The following is a 17787-nucleotide window of genomic DNA, read 5'->3' as shown; positions in this document are numbered from 1 at the left end:
TATTTGCAAAACACAACTCATTGAACATTCTACATATGTTGCCAATTGTCTAAGGTTAGAACCAACCTGAGTATGGGTTGCTAGCAAGGCCTCCATCTCTGCCAGTCAGGGCTGCAGGAGCAGGGAATGTAATTCCATAATAATCCTGAAAATTAAAATATTCAACCATGTAATCAAACAATATTTAAAAACGTGTTCCACAGTAGCCACTTGAATGCTTCCCCCACGTGTGCATCATTTCAAATTTATTTGTAGCATTTGTATCCCACATTTTCCACCTATTTGCAGGCTCAATGTGGCTTACATTGTGCTGGAGTGGTGATCGCCGTTTCCAGGTTAAGAAATACAAAGTGATACTGCATTAGAGTTCATAAATGATAAGGTAAATTACTAACCAGCTTATAATCGAAAGAGAAAAATGCCTATATTCCGACCTAAATCGGGACATGGACGTCTTTCTCACGTGGGTGCCCAAATCGGTATAATCGAAAGCCGATTTTGGGCGTTTCCAACTGCACTCCATTGCGGGAACGAATAAAGTTGATGGGGGCGTGTTGGAGGCGTGGTGAAGGCGGGACTGAGGCGTGGTTATCGGGTGAGCAGAGATGTGCGTGCTCGGCCGATAATGGAAAAAAGAAAGGTGTTTTTAGAGAGAATTTAGATCACTTTTGTTGGACCCGTTTTTTTCACGAACAGGTCCCAAAAAAGTGCCCTAAATGACCAGATGACCACTGGAGGGAACCGGGGATGACCTCCCCTGACTCCCCCAGTGGTCACTAACCCCCTCCCACCAAAAAAAAACCAAACGTTAAACACTTTTTTTCCAACTTGTAAGCCAGCCTCAAATGTCATCCCCAGCTCCATGACAGCAGTATGCAGGTCCCCGAAATAATTTTAGTTTAGTTGGTGCTGCGTGGGACCCATGCAGAGAGGAAAAATCGGAAGAAAAAAAAAAAAAAAAGTGGTCAGGGACGTCTAAATTACCATGATAGTAAAAGGTGGAATCGAACCAGCAACCTTCTGATTACAAGCTCAGTGCTCTAGCCAGTGCACCACATAATTCAGTTGCTTAGACATCCTTCCCTTTCCATTAAGTCCCTCCAAGTTTCTGTCAGCCAATCACAGCTGTTTAGCTGACACTGATGTCAGCTAAATGAGCTGTGATTGGCTGACAGAAACTTGGAGGGACTTAATGGAAAGGGAAGGACGTCTAAACAGTGGTGCACTGGCTAGAGCACTGAGCTTATAATCAGAAGGTTGTTGGTTCAATTCCCCCTTTTACTATCGGTTTAATTTGGACGTCCCTGACTGCACTTGCTTGCTTGTTTTTTTTTTTTCTTCCGATTTTTCCTCTCTGCATGGGTCCCACGCAGCACCAACTAAACTAAAATTGCTCTGGGGACCTGCATACTGCTGTCATGGAGCTAGGTATGATATTTGAGGCTGGCATAGAGGCATCTCAGGGGGACCAGTGCACTACGAATGCTGGCCCCTCCCACGACCAAATGCCTTGGATTTGGTCGTTTTTGAGCTGGGCCGCTTCGGTTTCGATTATCACTAAAAAACAAAAACGCCCAGCTCAAAAAACACCCTAATCCAATGTATTTTCGAAAAAAAAGATGGACGTCCATTTTTTTTCGAAAATACACTTCAGCCTGCCCCTTCACAGACCCGTTCTCAGAGATGGACGTCCTTACACATAGGCGTTCGCGTTTGATTATGCCCCTCCAAATAGTTTTGCATTAAAGTTCATAAATGATAGAGTAGAGTATAGAGTAAGTTAGACAATCAAATATAGAAATCATCATCATCATCTCTTGGTACTGACTTAAGAAAATCTTTCTTGAGATTTCTCTACTTGCAAGAATCCTTAATCTCTCAATGAATTCAGATTCTCTTGGATATTTAACTCATTTATTGAAATTTATTAACCCCATCACCCAAGGATCAGTATAGCAGGTATAACTTGACATAAAATTTACAACTTTGTTAACAGCTAAACAATAGTAAAATGATCAAATATAAGCATATATGATACTTATGTCAGCACATTACAAATGAACCCATTAATAGACAATGTATTAGAACATTCATATATCCACCACTAGATATTCAGAGTGATAGACCAAAAGAAACTGCTAATATGATATGGCTTAATCTAGTATCTTTCATCCAACATGAACTAAAGCATTAGTACAGCAGTTTAGACCAAATGCATATGTATACACAATATCTATCTATATAAAACATACACACACATATGAATGAGGCTTTCTTTACACATTGAAATTTAGCAGTAATACTGGATTTAGCGTTTCTACTTCTACTACTTCACATTTTTAGAGCACTACTAGGGTTACGCAGTGCTGTACAGTTTAACAAAGAAGGACAGTCCCTGCTCAAAGGAGCTTACAATCTAAAGGACGAAATGTCAAGTTGGGGCCGTCAAGATTTCCTGAATAGAGGTGTAGTGGTTAGGTGCTGAAGGCGACACTGAAGAGGTGGGCTTTGAGCAAGGATTTGAAGATGGGCAGGGAGGGGGCCTGGCGTATGGGCTCAAGGAGTTTATTACAAGCATGGGGTGAGGCGAGGCAGAAAGGGCGGAGCCTGGAGTTGGCGGTGGTGGAGAAGGGTACTGAGAGGAGGGATTTGTCTTGAGAGCGGAGGCTACGGGTAGGAACGTAAAGGGAGATGAGGGTAGAGAGATAAGGAGGGGCTGCAGATCGAGTGCATTTGGAGGTTAGTAGGAGAAGCTTGAACTGTATGCGGTACCTGATCGGAAGCCAGTGAAGTGACTTGAGGAGAGGGGTGATATGAGTATATCGGTCCAGGCGGAAGATAAGACGTGCATCCGAGTTCTGAACGGACTGAAGGGGGGATAGATGGCTAAGTGGGAGGCCAGTGAGGACTAGGTTGCAGTAGTCAAGGCGAGAGGTAATGAGAGAGTGGATGAGAGTTCGGGAGGTGTGCTCAGAGAGGAAAGGGCGAATTTTGCTAATGTTATAGAGGAAGAAGTGACAGGTCTTGGCTATCTGCTGGATATGCGCAGAGGAGGAGAGGGAGGAGTCGAAGATGATTCCGAGGTTGCGGGCAGATGAGACGGGGATGATGAGGGTGTTATCAACTGAGATAGAGAGTGGAGGGAGAGGGAAAGTGGGTTTGGGTGGGAAGACAATAAGCTTGGTCTTGGTCATGTTCAGTTTCAGGTGGCGGTTGGCACTTCTACAAGCACAAGTACCTGGAACACCCTTGTACTAGGAATTTTGAGACATCTGATGCTAAACCTAAACAAATTTAATTTTCCCATAGCAAAGTACAGTGACAATTTGTGGTTTGTGAATATGGTTGACCAATTTAAGGAAGACCACTCTAGGATGGGTGTCCGAGGGTCTCTGCAGACCCAGTCTATGTGCACACTGAACCCTTAGGGGTCCTGCTGACTGCAGATGCAATGTCTGCATCAGTCACATTTTCAGGAAGCCTCTAATCTCCATTTCTTTTATTGACTCTGGCAAACCCACTAACCTCAGATTACTATGGTGAGAGTGATTCTTGAGATTGTCCAATTTTTCTTCCAGATGGGTGACTTTAGACTGCAGGTTCCTTTGCAACTCCTCAACTTGTTGAGTCTGATCTTCCAAATCAGATATGTGCTGTTGGTAGGCTGTAAATTCTAAACTGTGGAAGTATGCATCCTTTATGTCTAAAGGTTGTCGAAATTTTTTTGCAACCTGTTATCAATTGAAGATTCTCTGGCTTCCTTAACTTTGCTAACAATTTTGGCAACCCAGGCTGAACTGATGGTGGTCAGCCCATGGAGTTCCCCTCCACCATCCTAGAAGCTGTCGTCTTGCTACCATACACTCCAGCACCCCCCAAAAAACCGTAAGCACTACCAAATCTTGATGAGTTCACCTGTGTTTTCAGGGTTCAATGACAGACTTTTCATGGCAATGGATTTGGTGGCAGGGTGATGGGCCCAGGAGCTCGTCTCACCTGTGACTGCTTCAGCTCAGCATCGCATTACTATTTTTTGATCATATTGACTAACAGCATCATAGCTAAGAAAGGCAGAAATCTCAATGTAGCATGGATTGATTATAATGTTTATTATGTTGATTTTATAATTTGCTATACTGCTAGGTCAAAGTGGTTTACAATAATAAATAACCAAATAGAAATGGAAAGGAATGCCAATTTAGATAGATCACATTTATACAAAAGGTAAATACATTCCGAAACATAGATAAACCACATTAAAAACGGGCTGCTTCTCTAAAGAACCGCATGGGCTACGCATCACAACAGTTAGCTAGTAAGTAAAATAAATGCCTTTGATACCATCCCAAATTCAATAGTAGCATTACAAACTCAAATAACTGTTCCTGAGATCCACTCCAAACCAAAAAAAATGTCATCGATAAATCTCCTGCTGTCCAAGGAGTAGAGATGGGACATGGGGCAACCAATCCACGTGGGACACCAAAAGCTGAGTAGATAATTTTTTTTTATTAACAATGCTCAGATATAAAAGAATGGACATAGTTCCATATTTTGGCAATGGTATGCCTGCCTCAGGAGTCAACATATTTACATATGTAAAAAAAAAAAATTATATATATATACACATACAAATTGAGCAAACTGTATATACATACATAATGGCCATGAATGGACACATAAAATGATACATTATGTCATGCAAAAACAAAGGGATTGTATAATGAAATTACAGTGTTCATAAAGTGTTAGTTATTTATTATTTTATTATTTGTTGCATTTGTATCCCACATTTTCCCACCTCTTTGCAGGCTCAATGTGGCTTACAATACATCGTGAATAATGGAAGTATATAGAAAATTGATAATTAGTATTACAGCAGGATTTTTGGTAACATGATAGTGATAGGAATATAACAAGCAGATATTGTGAAACATTTCTGAATGTATGTGGTGGAGTAGTGTATATTCACATTGGTTGATTTTTGTGGTATGCCATGTTAAAGAGGTGGGTCTTCAGTAGTTTGCGGAAGTCCGTTAGTTCGTAGATCATTTTTAAGTTGCGCGGCAATGCGTTCCATCACTGTGCGCTAAAGTAGGTAAAGTTTGACGCGTGCATTAGTTTGTATTTTAGACCTTTGCAATTAGGAAAAGTGCAGGTTAAGGAATGTGTGGGATGATCTTTTGGCATTCCTAGGTGGTAGGTCTATCAGGTCTGACATGTAGGCTGGTGCATCTCCGTGAATGATTTTGTGGACTAAGGAGCATATTTTGAACGTGATTTGCTCTTTAAGTGGGAGCCAGTGTAGCTTCTCTCGTAAGGGTTTAGCACTTTCGTATTACCGAATAGGAGTCTAGCTGCAGTGTTCTGGGCTGTTTGAAGTTTCTTGATTATTTGTTCTTTGCAGCCGGCGTAGAGTGCGTTGCAGTAGTCTAGATGACTGAGCACCATAGATTGTATCAGGTTGTGAAAAACTGACCTTGGGAAGAAAGGTCTTACTCTTTTTAATTTCCACATAGAGTGGAACATCTTCTTAGTTGTGTTTTTCGCGTGATTCTCAAGTGTTAGGTATCAATCGATGGTAACGCCAAGAATTTTTAGGGTGTCCGAAATTGGAAGATTCAAATTTGGTTTGTTAATGGTGGTGAATTTGTTCTTGTTATGTTGAGGAGTATTAGGCATTGGGTTTTATCTGCGTAAAGTTTCAGCCGAAATGCATCTGCCCATAAATGCATGATCTGGAGACTTTGGTTGATGTTATTGGAGATTTCCTTTAGATCGTGTTTGAATGGGATGTAAATCGTTACGTCGTCTGCGTATATGTATGGGTTGAGGTTTTGGTTTGATAGTAGTTTGGCTAAGGGTATCATCATTAACTTGAATAAAGTCGGTGAGAGGGGGGACCCCTGTGGGACTCCACATTCAGGTGTCCATGCAGCTGAAGTAGACGAGTTGGATGTCACTTGGTATGATCGTGTGGTTAGGAATCCCTTGAACCAATTGAGAACGTTTCCTCCTACTCCGAAGTATTCAAGGATATGTAGAAGTATTTCATGATCAACCATGTCGAAGGCGCTTGACATGTCGAATTGTAGAAGTAGTATATTCTCTCCAGTTGCAATTGTTTGTTTAAATTCAGTCATGAGAGTAACTAGTCCTGTTTCAGTACTATGGTTAGACCGGAATCCTGACTGGGAATCGTGGAATATTGAGAATTTGTTTAGATAGTCTGTGAGTTGTTTAGTCACCAACCCTTCCGTTAGTTTGGTTATTAAGGGGATGGATGCTACTGGCCTGTAGTTGGTTAGTTCACTGGCGCTTTTCCTTGCGCCTTTGGGTATTGGGGTGAGCAAAATATTTCCTTTCTCCTTCGGGAAGAGTCCATTTTGTAGCATGTAATTCAAGTGTTTCGTTATGTCTATTATGAATTTTTAAGGAGCATATGTCATAAGGTTATTTGGGCATATGTCTAGTTTGCAGTGAGATTTGGCAAATCGTTTGAGAGGTTGGGAGATGATGTCCTCTGATATTGACTCAAAATTGGTCCAGGTTCTGTCTGCTGGGTGAATGCCAGGTTCTGGGTCTAGACAGTCGAGGAGTTCAGCATAGTCGATGGTACTGACAGGTATCTTGAGTCGCAGTTGTATGATTTTTCGTTGAAGTATCTCGCGAGACTGTCTACTCCTGGTGCGTCTTTGCTGTTGGTTGTGACTGGTGTAGTACTTAGTAGATTATTCACCAGTTGGAAAAGTGTGTGTGTCTTTGTAATTTGGTCCAATTACATTTTTGTAATATAATCTTTTCGTTTGTCTAATGGTATATTTGACAATTGTGGACAAGTGTGTGATCACATATATGCAAAAATGGAAATTAGGAATGCTTGGAGTGCACTTAAAAACATGTCAGCATATGTAGTGCAAAAACAAATTAAAATACTATTAATATAATGATAAACTAAACAGTGAACCAAGCTGATAAAGCATCAAAACAATGAGCCAAATACTTTCAAAGTTGTGTAAAGAAAGTCTTCATAGAGAATGAGTGGAATATTTAAAGTGTAACGAGGTATAGTGCATCTATGTGTATTTATATATAAAGGGGAGTAACAAAGTGGCCAAAGAAATATGAAAACTAACCTGTGACAATTGTGGATATTTTCTGTTGTGCAATCTTGTAGCTGGAAAGCTACCTTTGCTGCAAAATCCAAACAAAAGAAAGCCAAGCAGAAAACAATTTTTAAGCAGCAAAATTTAAGAGGTAATACACCACCACAACAAAGACCAAATGGGGCAAGTGTTAAATAAAGTAACCCCATGAAAAAGATTTGAAAAAAAGGGTGGTTTTAAAAGGATTTAAAAAAAAGGAAAGAATACACCAGTGGTATGTATTTCAAAAGTAGTGGACACCAATGCCAAGAATGTGCTAAAACATACTACATATCTATAATAGCAGATGTAAGAAGCACAGCCACATCTTTATAGAGGCAGCTTTTACCACGCTCTATGGTACTACTATAATGAAGAAACAGAAGTGCCTGATGGGCTAAAGAAGACACAAAATATTGAATTAAAAGCTAAAGCAAAGGGCACTTACCAAAACTGTCCATTGACATCTCAGAATATCGCTTAAATTGCGGGAAAGCAGAGAGTAAAAATTGGTTATGTTTTATAGTAGAAGAACACTGCTTGTTTAACAATCTCCAGTGAGAATGAGGCTTGAGAACAGCTGTACCATAGTAACATAGTAGATGACGGCAGAAAAAGACCTGCACGGTCCATCCAGTCTGCCCAAAAAGATAAACTCATATGTGCTAGTTTTTTGTGTATACCTTACCTTGATTTGTACCTGTCTTTTTCAGGGCACAGACCGTATAAGTCCGCCCAGTACTATCCCTGCCTCCCAACCACCAGCCCCGCCTCCCACCACCGGCTCTGGCACAGACCGTATAAGTCTACCCAGCACTATCCCCGCCTCCCAACCACCAGCCCTGGCACAGACCGTATAAGTCTGCCCAGCACTAGCCCCGCCTCCCAACCGTCTCTGCCACCCATTCAAGGCTAAGATCCTGAGGATCCCTTCCTACCTTACCAATCGTAAGGTAGGTATGAAACCGAGGATTGACTAGGACTCAAAAGAACTTTGCTGAAAATAAGGTTTGGTAAGGGAACTTTGTTGAAAATGAGGCTTGGTAAGGAATGTATATGAAAATGAGGCTTAAGAGGCTTGGTGTGGGAATTTTGCTAAAAATGAGGCTTAGTAAGGGATATGTGATATGAGAATGAGCCTTGACAGATAGATTAAATGTCATTGCTAATGTACATAAACAATTAAATGTGCTACATAATTTAGAAGTCTTCACTTGATAATAACAGAGCTCTAAAATATATAATAAAACATTTAAAATAAAATAATGAGACAATTAAAATACATAATGAAACATTTGGAATAAAACACATAAGACACAAACTGGCCCTAAAAAGACCTAGATCATATTAAATAAGAACCGATTTAGATGCACATAATATAAACATGAACTAACAGTGCCACAGAAAAAAGCTCATAGAGACAGTGTTACATAAACATGAACTGAGTAATATTTGGTCCATATTAAGACCATGTGGTGTTAATGTGTTCAGTTGATTAATCTGTTCAGTATGTAACAGCAAATTGTCACCCCCTCTCCACTTTGTTTTAAGGGTTCTGAAAATAAATAACTTCAAGTCGTTGATTCTGTGTCCTGCCTGATTCCAATGCTCGACCAATGGAGCATTTGTTATATTGTGACTCAAGCAACTTCGATGCTCTATGCTTCTGGTCCTTACCATATGTTTTGTCTTTCCTATATATAAAGGAGCACACGGGCAAACAATGATATAAATTACCTGCAATGTATTACAGTCTGAATTGTGTTCTTATATATATTGTCTCTGTGATTGTGGATGTGTAAATGTTAAAATATTCATCGAGTGCACACAAATGCTGCTCTAACCGCAGCTGTGATGTCCTAAATGACATTCCGCAGTTTGTAGGAGTGTTGGAGTCTGCAGGGCTGATGGAACTGTCTATCTTTGAAATTTCTTCCCCTCGAGTAGGCAACAGCTAATTGTTTATCTTGAAAACATTTGTGCCCTCTACGGTATGGCGATATTTTTGAATTGCTCTTTGAATGTGGCTTGCCAAGTGCAAGTAAATGATTGTACAGACTATGTATGGAGTAGTTCGTGTATGGTCTTGTCTTTAATAGTTCTTCTCTATCCGATGCTCTTGCCCTCTGTAAGCCATTCTGTATATGTATTCATGGGTACTATCTCATAGTAGTAACATAGTAAATGACAGCAGATAAAGACCTGAACAGTCCATCCAGTCTGCCCAACAAGATAAACTCACTTTACATGGTATGTAATACTTTATATCTATACCCGAGTTTGATTTGTCCCTGTCTTTCTCAGGGCACAGACTGTTAACGTCTGCCCAGCACTGTTCCTGTACTAAAAGTTCTGAAGCTAACGTCGAAGCCCCTTAAAATTTACACTCCACCAGGGGATGTATTATCCTTTCGCACCGAGGATATATCTCCAAATGTTGCCCGGGAGGGAAAGGTTAGGACAGCTGTTGTACTTGGTGATTCGATCATTAGGCATATAGATAGCTGGGTGGCTGGTGGACGTGAGGATCGCCTGGTGACTTGCCTGCCTGGTGCGAAGGTGGCGGACCTCACGCGTCACCTAGATAGGATTTTATATAGTGCTGGGGAGGAGACGGCTGTCTTGGTACATGTGGGTACTAATGACATAGGAAAATGTGGGAGAGAGGTTCTGGAAGCAAAATTTAGGCTCTTAGGTAGAAAGCTGAAATCCAGATCCTCCAGGGTAGCATTTTCTGAAATGCTACCTGTGCCACGCGCAGGGCCCAAGAGACAGGCAGAGCTCCAGAGTCTCAATGCGTGGATGAGACGATGGTGCAGGGAGGAGGGCTTTAGATCTGTTAGGAACTGGGCAACATTCTGGGGAAGGGGGAGCCTATTCCGAAAGGATGGGCTCCATCTTAACCAGAGTGGGACCAGGCTGCTGGCATCGGCGTTTAAGAAGGAGATAGAGCAGCTTTTAAACTAGAAATGGGGGGAAGGCCGACAGTCGCTCAAAAGAGCATGGTTCGGGATAAGGTATCTTTCAAAGATATCACCATAACAGGGAAGATAGAGTATCCTGATAGTGAGGTTGCAAAAGAGATTGTAGTAGATCGGGTATCTTTAAATAACAATAAAAATCAGACAAAAGATTGCCAATTAATACTGTCAAGTACTAAGCATGATGTACTTAGGAACAACAAACATAGTTTGAAATGTCTATATGCGAATGCCAGGAGCCTAAGAAATAAGATGGGGGAGTTGGAATATATTGCACTAAATGAAAAATTAGATATAATAGGCATCTCTGAGACCTGGTGGAAGGAGGATAACCAGTGGGACACTGTCATACCGGGGGTACAAATTATATCGTAGTGATAGGGTGAATCGGATTGGTGGAGGGGTAGCATTGTATATTAACGAGAGCCTTGAATCAAATAGATTGAAAATTCTGCAGGAAACAAAACACTCCTTGGAATCACTGTGGATTGAAATTCCATGTGCAAAGGGGAAAAGGATAGTGATAGGAGTGTACTACCGTCCGCCTGGCCAGGACGAACAGACGGATGCGGAAATGTTAAAGGAAATCAGGGACGCAAACAAACTGGGCAACACAATAATAATGGGGGATTTCAATTACCCGCATATAGACTGGGTTAATGTAACATCTGTACACGCAAGGGACATAAGATTTCTTGATGAAATCAAGGACAGCTTCATGGAACAGCTAGTTCAGGAGCCGACAAGAGAAGGAAAAATACTAGACTTAGTCCTTAGTGGTGCTCATGATCTAGTGCAGGGGGTAACGATACGAGGGCCGCTCGATAACAGTGATCATAATATGATCGGTTTTGATATTGGCATTGAAGGAAGTGAAACTAGGAAATCAAGTACGCTAGTGTTTAACTATAGAAAAGGTGATTACGACAAAATGAGAAAAATGGTGAAAAAAAGACTGAAAGGAGCAGCTCGCAGAGTAAAAAACTTGCATCAGGCGTGGATGCTGTTTAAAAACACCATCCTGGAGGTTCAGGACAAATATATTCCACGTATTAGAAAAAAGGGAAAAAAGACTAAACGTCAGCCGGCGTGGCTAAACAGTAAGATAAAGGAAATCATTAGAGCCAAAAAACAATCCTTCAGAAAGTGGAGAAGAGAACCAACTGAAAGTAACAGGATAGATCATAAGGAATGCCAAGCCAAATGCAAAGCGGAGATAAGGAGGGCAAAAAAGGACTTTGAGAAGAAATTAGCGTTGGAAGCAAAAATACATAGTAAAAATTTTTTTAGATACATTAAAAGCAGGAAACCGGCCAAAGAGTCGGTTGGGCCGCTGGACGAAAATGGTGTTAAAGGGGCGATCAAGGAGGACAAAGCCGTAGCGGAGAAATTAAATGAATTCTTTGCTTCGGTCTTCACCGAGGAGGATTTGGGGGGGGACACCGGTGCCGGAAAGAATATTTGAAGCGGGGGAGTCGGAGAAACTAAACAAATTCTCTGTAACCTTGGAGGATGTAATGGGTCAGTTCAGCAAGCTGAAGAGTAGTAAATCACCGGGACCTGATGGTATTCATCCCAGAGTATTAATAGAACTAAAAAATGAACTTGCAGAGCTACTGTTAGAAATATGCAATCTGTCCCTAAAATCGAGTGTAGTACCGGAAGACTGGAGGGTAGCCAATGTTACTCCGATTTTTAAGAAGGGTTCCAGAGGAGATCCGGGAAATTATAGACCGGTGAGTCTGACGTCGGTGCCGGGCAAGATGGTGGAGGCTATTATTAAGAATAAAATTGCAGAGCATATACAAAAACATGGACTGATGAGACAAAGTCAGCACGGATTTAGTGAAGGGAAGTCTTGCCTCACCAATCTAATGCATTTTTTTGAGGGGGTAAGCAAACATGTGGACAATGGGGAGCCGGTTGATATTGTATATCTGGATTTTCAGAAGGTGTTTGACAAAGTGCCGCACGAAAGACTCCTGAAGAAATTGCAGAGTCATGGAATCGGAGGTAGGGTATTATTATGGATTAAGAACTGGTTGAAAGATAGGAAGCAGAGAGTAGGATTGCGTGGCCAGTATTCTCAGTGGAGGAGGGTAGTTAGTGGGGTCCCGCAGGGGTCTGTGCTGGGTCCGTTGCTTTTTAATGTATTTATAAATGACCTAGAGATGGGAATAACTAGTGAGGTAATTAAATTCGCCGATGACACAAAATTATTCAGGGTCGTCAAGTCGCAGGAGGAATGTGAACGATTACAGGAGGACCTTGCGAGACTGGGAGAATGGGCGTGCAAGTGGCAGATGAAGTTCAATGTTGACAAGTGCAAAGTGATGCATGTGGGTAAGAGGAACCCGAATTATAGCTACGTCTTGCAAGGTTCCGCGTTAGGAGTTACGGATCAAGAAAGGGATCTGGGTGTCGTTGTCGATGATACGCTGAAACCTTCTGCTCAGTGTGCTGCTGCGGCTAGGAAAGCGAATAGAATGTTGGGTGTTATTAGGAAGGGTATGGAGTCCAGGTGTGCGGATGTTATAATGCCGTTGTATCGCTCCATGGTGCGACCGCACCTGGAGTATTGTGTTCAGTACTGGTCTCCGTATCTCAAAAAAGATATAGTAGAATTGGAAAAGGTACAGCGAAGGGCGACGAAAATGATAGTGGGGATGGGACGACTTTCCTACGAAGAGAGGCTGAGAAGGCTAGGGCTTTTCAGCTTGGAGAAGAGACGGCTGAGGGGAGATATGATAGAAGTGTATAAAATAATGAGTGGAATGGATCGGGTGGATGTGAAGCGACTGTTCACGCTAGCCAAAAATACTAGGACTAGAGGGCATGAGTTGAAGCTACAGTGTGGTAAATTTAAAACGAATCGGAGAAAATTTTTCTTCACCCAACGTGTAATTAGACTCTGGAATTCGTTGCCGGAGAACGTGGTACGGGTGGTTAGCTTGACGGAGTTTAAAAAGGGGTTAGATAGATTCCTAAAGGACAAGTCCATAGACCGCTATTAAATGGACTTGGAAAAATTCCGCATTTTTAGGTATAACTTGTCTGGAATGTTTTTACGTTTGGGGAGCGTGCCAGGTGCCCTTGACCTGGATTGGCCACTATCGGTGACAGGATGCTGGGCTAGATGGACCTTTGGTCTTTCCCAGTATGGCACTACTTATGTACTTATAATCAGGGCACAGACCGTAGAAGTCTGCCCTGCACTGGTTTTACTCTCCAAATACCAGCGTTGCCACCCAATCTCCGCTAAGATTCTGTAGATCCATGCCTTCTAAACAGGATTCCTTTGTGTTTATCCCACGCATGTTTGAATTCTATTACCATTTTCATCTCCACCACCTCCCGCGGGAGGGCATTCCACGTATCTATCACCCTCTCCGTGAAAAAATACTTCCTGACATTACTCCTGAGTTTGCCCCTCTTCAACCTCAATTCATGTCCTCTAGTTCTACCGCCTTCCCGTCTCTGGAAAAGGTTCATTTGCGGATTAATACCTTTCAAATATTTGAACGTCTGTATCATGTCACCCGTTTTTCCTTTCCTTCAAGGTATACATGTTCAGGTCGGCAAGTCTCTCCTTGTATGGTTTGCAACGCAAATCCTATACCATTTTCATAGCTTTTCTTTGCACCGCTTCCAGTCTTTTTACATCTTTAGCAAGATACGTCCTCCAAAACTGAACATATTACTCCAAGTGAGGCCTCACTAACAACTTGTAGAGGGGCATCAACACCTCCTTTCTTCTGCTGGTTATACCCCTCTCTATCCAGCCTAGCATCCTTCTGGCCACGGCTGTCGCCTTGTCACATTGTTTCTTCAGATCCTCCAACACCAACACCCCCTGAGTCGATCTTACTAATCTCTCCCCTCCTATTCGGTATCTCTCTTTTGGGTTTCTATACCCCAAATGCATCACTCTGCACTTCTTGGCATTAAATTTTAACTTATAACTAACTATCTAACCATAGGGGTTACGTTCAAAAACCAGAGTCTATTTAAACATCTAGATACTAAAGACTCCAGAGCTATGAAAAAGCTTATTTTATTAACAAAATATCAATCATTCACACATCACAATATTTCACAATACAATGTTACCACTCATTCACCTTAACATGTGTCAACCAATTATCAAAATTCGGAAAAAACATATATAGCTGTGCCAATCGGTCTTTACATATTACTATTCTTCTTCGATGCTTATATATAGTCCTTTAGAACAATGTACAGCTTATGCATTTGATATTATGAATCCATCTTCAACTCTGGTTCTATAAAGTAGAACCAGCGCGTAATTAGTGCTGAATGTCCTGCACTAAAACAGTTTTAGAACCATATTGCACCGTAATAGTATGCTCAGTCCATAAAAGTTCATAACTATTTTCTTGCTTACTAGCAACAATTATTAAGAATGTTAAGACACTCCAAAATTGAAATGGCTGAAGACATGTAAGCGTGCTTGAAATTTTCACATCGCTGGTTCCCCGATGCTGATCGGCATTTCGTCTCCTTCTTCAGGAGGAACCACAACTGTAACAATATTACAGCACATCATCCATTGTTCACTTCATGCAAAATGTATGAATTTTTTACATGCATTATCATATTGAAATGTACTTACTAATAATCTAACACTTGGCTGCTCACCAGCGTGGCGGTCGGCAGTGCTTCCGTACAGGAATCACATCTCCGGAAGTTGCTATACGCATGGCGAAAAGGCGCATGGATTAAATACCCAGCACATCATGCGTATAGCAATCTGATGTGCTGGGTATTTAATCCATGCGCCTTTTCGCCATGCGTATAGCATACACAAGGCAGGCAAATGTAGGTGAGCTGCTTAAACGCCCTAAACATCATAACACCACGGGTTACACAAGGCAGGCAAATGTAGGTGAGCTGCTTAAACGCCCTAAACATCATAACACCACGGGTAGACATTCCCCGTGCGGTAAGTGTGTATATTGCTGCTACTCTGTTGACACCAATGTTATCGATATCCCACACAGTGCAAGACAATTTTATTTGAAACAGCATACAACATGCACTAGTGAAGGGGTAGTGTACTGTATTTGGTGCCCTTGTGCACTATATTACATAGGTCATACGAAGAGACAACTAAAAAAACGTTTGGCAGAACACATTAGTAATTTACGTTTGGGTAAAAGGGAGAACCCACTGGTGTCTCATTGGCAGCAATATAAACACACTATTGATCAGCTTCAATGTGCAGTATTAACTCAGATTTTACCTGGTAATAGAAGCGGGGATATAAGCGCTCGCTTACTTGCATTGGAGCAGCGTTACATTTATACATGGGACACAGTAACACCACGTGGCCTTAATTTGGAGGTCGAATGGGTGTGACGTTTGTCAGGACGCGAGTTACGTTCTGATGTGCTGGGTATTTAATCCATGCGCCTTTTCGCCATGCGTATAGCAACTTCCGGAGATGTGATTCCTGTACGGAAGCACTGCCGACCGCCACGCTGGTGAGCAGCCAAGTGTTAGATTATTAGTAAGTACATTTCAATATGATAATGCATGTAAAAAATTCATACATTTTGCATGAAGTGAACAATGGATGATGTGCTGTAATATTGTTACAGTTGTGGTTCCTCCTGAAGAAGGAGACGAAATGCCGATCAGCATCGGGGAACCAGCGATGTGAAAATTTCAAGCACGCTTACATGTCTTCAGCCATTTCAATTTTGGAGTGTCTTAACATTCTTAATAATTGTTGCTAGTAAGCAAGAAAATAGTTATGAACTTTTATGGACTGAGCATACTATTACGGTGCAATATGGTTCTAAAACTGTTTTAGTGCAGGACATTCAGCACTAATTACGCGCTGGTTCTACTTTATAGAACCAGAGTTGAAGATGGATTCATAATATCAAATGCATAAGCTGTACATTGTTCTAAAGGACTATATATAAGCATCGAAGAAGAATAGTAATATGTAAAGACCGATTGGCACAGCTATATATGTTTTTTCCGAATTTTGATAATTGGTTGACACATGTTAAGGTGAATGAGTGGTAACATTGTATTGTGAAATATTGTGATGTGTGAATGATTGATATTTTGTTAATAAAATAAGCTTTTTCATAGCTCTGGAATTAAATTTTAACTGCCACACCCTCAACCATTCTTCTAACTTTTGGTGATCCCTTCTCATCGTCTCTACTCCCTCCAGGGTATCCACTCTATTGGCTATCTTTGTGTCATCCGCAAAAAAGCAAACCTTTCCTTCAAACCCTTCAGCAATATCTCTCACAAATGTATTTTAAACGAAATGGGCCCCAGCTCATTATTTTTGCTTGTTCTTCAAAAGCTGAATGGCTTGAACATAAACGTTTTGAGTGAAGGAATTGGCATAATGGAAAATTTTTATTTTTGCCCTCTCTGGGAACTATGGCGAGATAACTTGTGTTATGGACACTTGTATAATGTAGGTAAATGTTCCTTCAAACGGTGGTCATGAAGAGGTACATATCCTTCTTTATCAAAATATCTAAATAACTCATTTTCACAGAGCTGTATTTTATTTTAAAAGAGGTTAGTGTTTCTGATGTTGAGCCAAAGGTGGAACGCTATTAGCCATTCCTCAGAACCTCTCCATAGGAAGAAGATGTCAAAATATATCTTTTGTAGAAAACCACATTTGCTTTAAACAGATAATCTTAAAGGTGCTTTCTCTCAAAACTAGCAACAAATAAAATCACAGTATCAGAGGCCATTGAAGTTCCCATAGCTGTTTAATCTGCTGAAAAAATTTATCCTGAGAGCAAAAGTAGCTTTTTTATAAGTGCAATTGTTGCGAGTGTGATAATCAGATGGGTTGGCATCCTTTGATATGTAGTGTGTCTTCTTAATACTTCATCTATCATCACTAATGCCTCTAGTTAGGAGACATTAGTGTATAATGACTCAATGTCTAAGGTGACCAGAATGATATCCGTCAGATCTTCATCAAAGTCATTCAACATATTGATAAAGTGGATTGAGTCCCTGACATAGGATGCAATGCATGGTACAAATGGACATAGAAAGAAAATCAATGAAGATTGATAAAGGCTCTAGAACTGATACAATCCTTGAGACAAAAGGACATCCTGGTGGCTGATCGAGAGATTTATGTATCTTGGGAAGGACCTATAATGTAGGTAATAATAGGTTTTTTGACTTGAAGGAAATCACTTTCCTTTTGCATAAGATAGCCAGCTGTATTAGCTATCTTAACAACCTCTCCAATCTCTTTCTTCAAGTTCTCTGTATGGTCTGATAAGGGATGGTAGTAAGTTCTATCATTTAGCTGTCGCTCAATCTCCATTACATAATCAGCCCTATTCATTACAACAATCCCCTGGCCTTTGTCTGCAGGTTTTATGACAATGTTAAGATTTGATCTGAGGGAGTCTATGGCTTCTCTCTCCTGTCTATTCAGATTTTAAAAATGTTGTTTCTTCTGCATTTCCAACTTTTTAACATCTCGCAGAACACACTGGTTAAAAGCTTCTATAAGCAGGTCTGGAGGGCCAGGCGGGATCCAACAAGATAGGTTTCTTAATACTGTTGATTAGTCCTGTTTTGGGCCTACATCTGAAAAAAATGCACAATCTGTAGCTTACTTTTAAACTTGAAAA

The 17787-nt window shown here is 41.0% G+C and overlaps 1 protein-coding gene across 4 annotated transcripts in view; it reads right to left on the bottom strand.

Annotated features, from left to right (window-relative positions):
• LOC115462835 (ubiquitin-associated protein 2-like) overlaps positions 1-17787 on the bottom strand; it is a 473475-nt gene that overhangs the window by 83086 nt on the left and 372602 nt on the right. For all 4 annotated transcript variants that reach the window (XM_030192869.1, XM_030192870.1, XM_030192871.1 and 1 more), the window contains one exon: positions 67-145. In XM_030192869.1, the coding sequence (XP_030048729.1) occupies positions 67-145 (79 nt within the window). The remainder of the gene's footprint in view (positions 1-66; positions 146-17787) is intronic.

This window comes from Microcaecilia unicolor, chromosome 2 (genome assembly GCF_901765095.1).
Source record: "Microcaecilia unicolor chromosome 2, aMicUni1.1, whole genome shotgun sequence".
NCBI lineage: Eukaryota > Metazoa > Chordata > Amphibia > Gymnophiona > Siphonopidae > Microcaecilia > Microcaecilia unicolor.
Note: the sequence above shows the minus strand (reverse complement) of the source record. Positions and strands in the feature narration are given on the sequence as shown.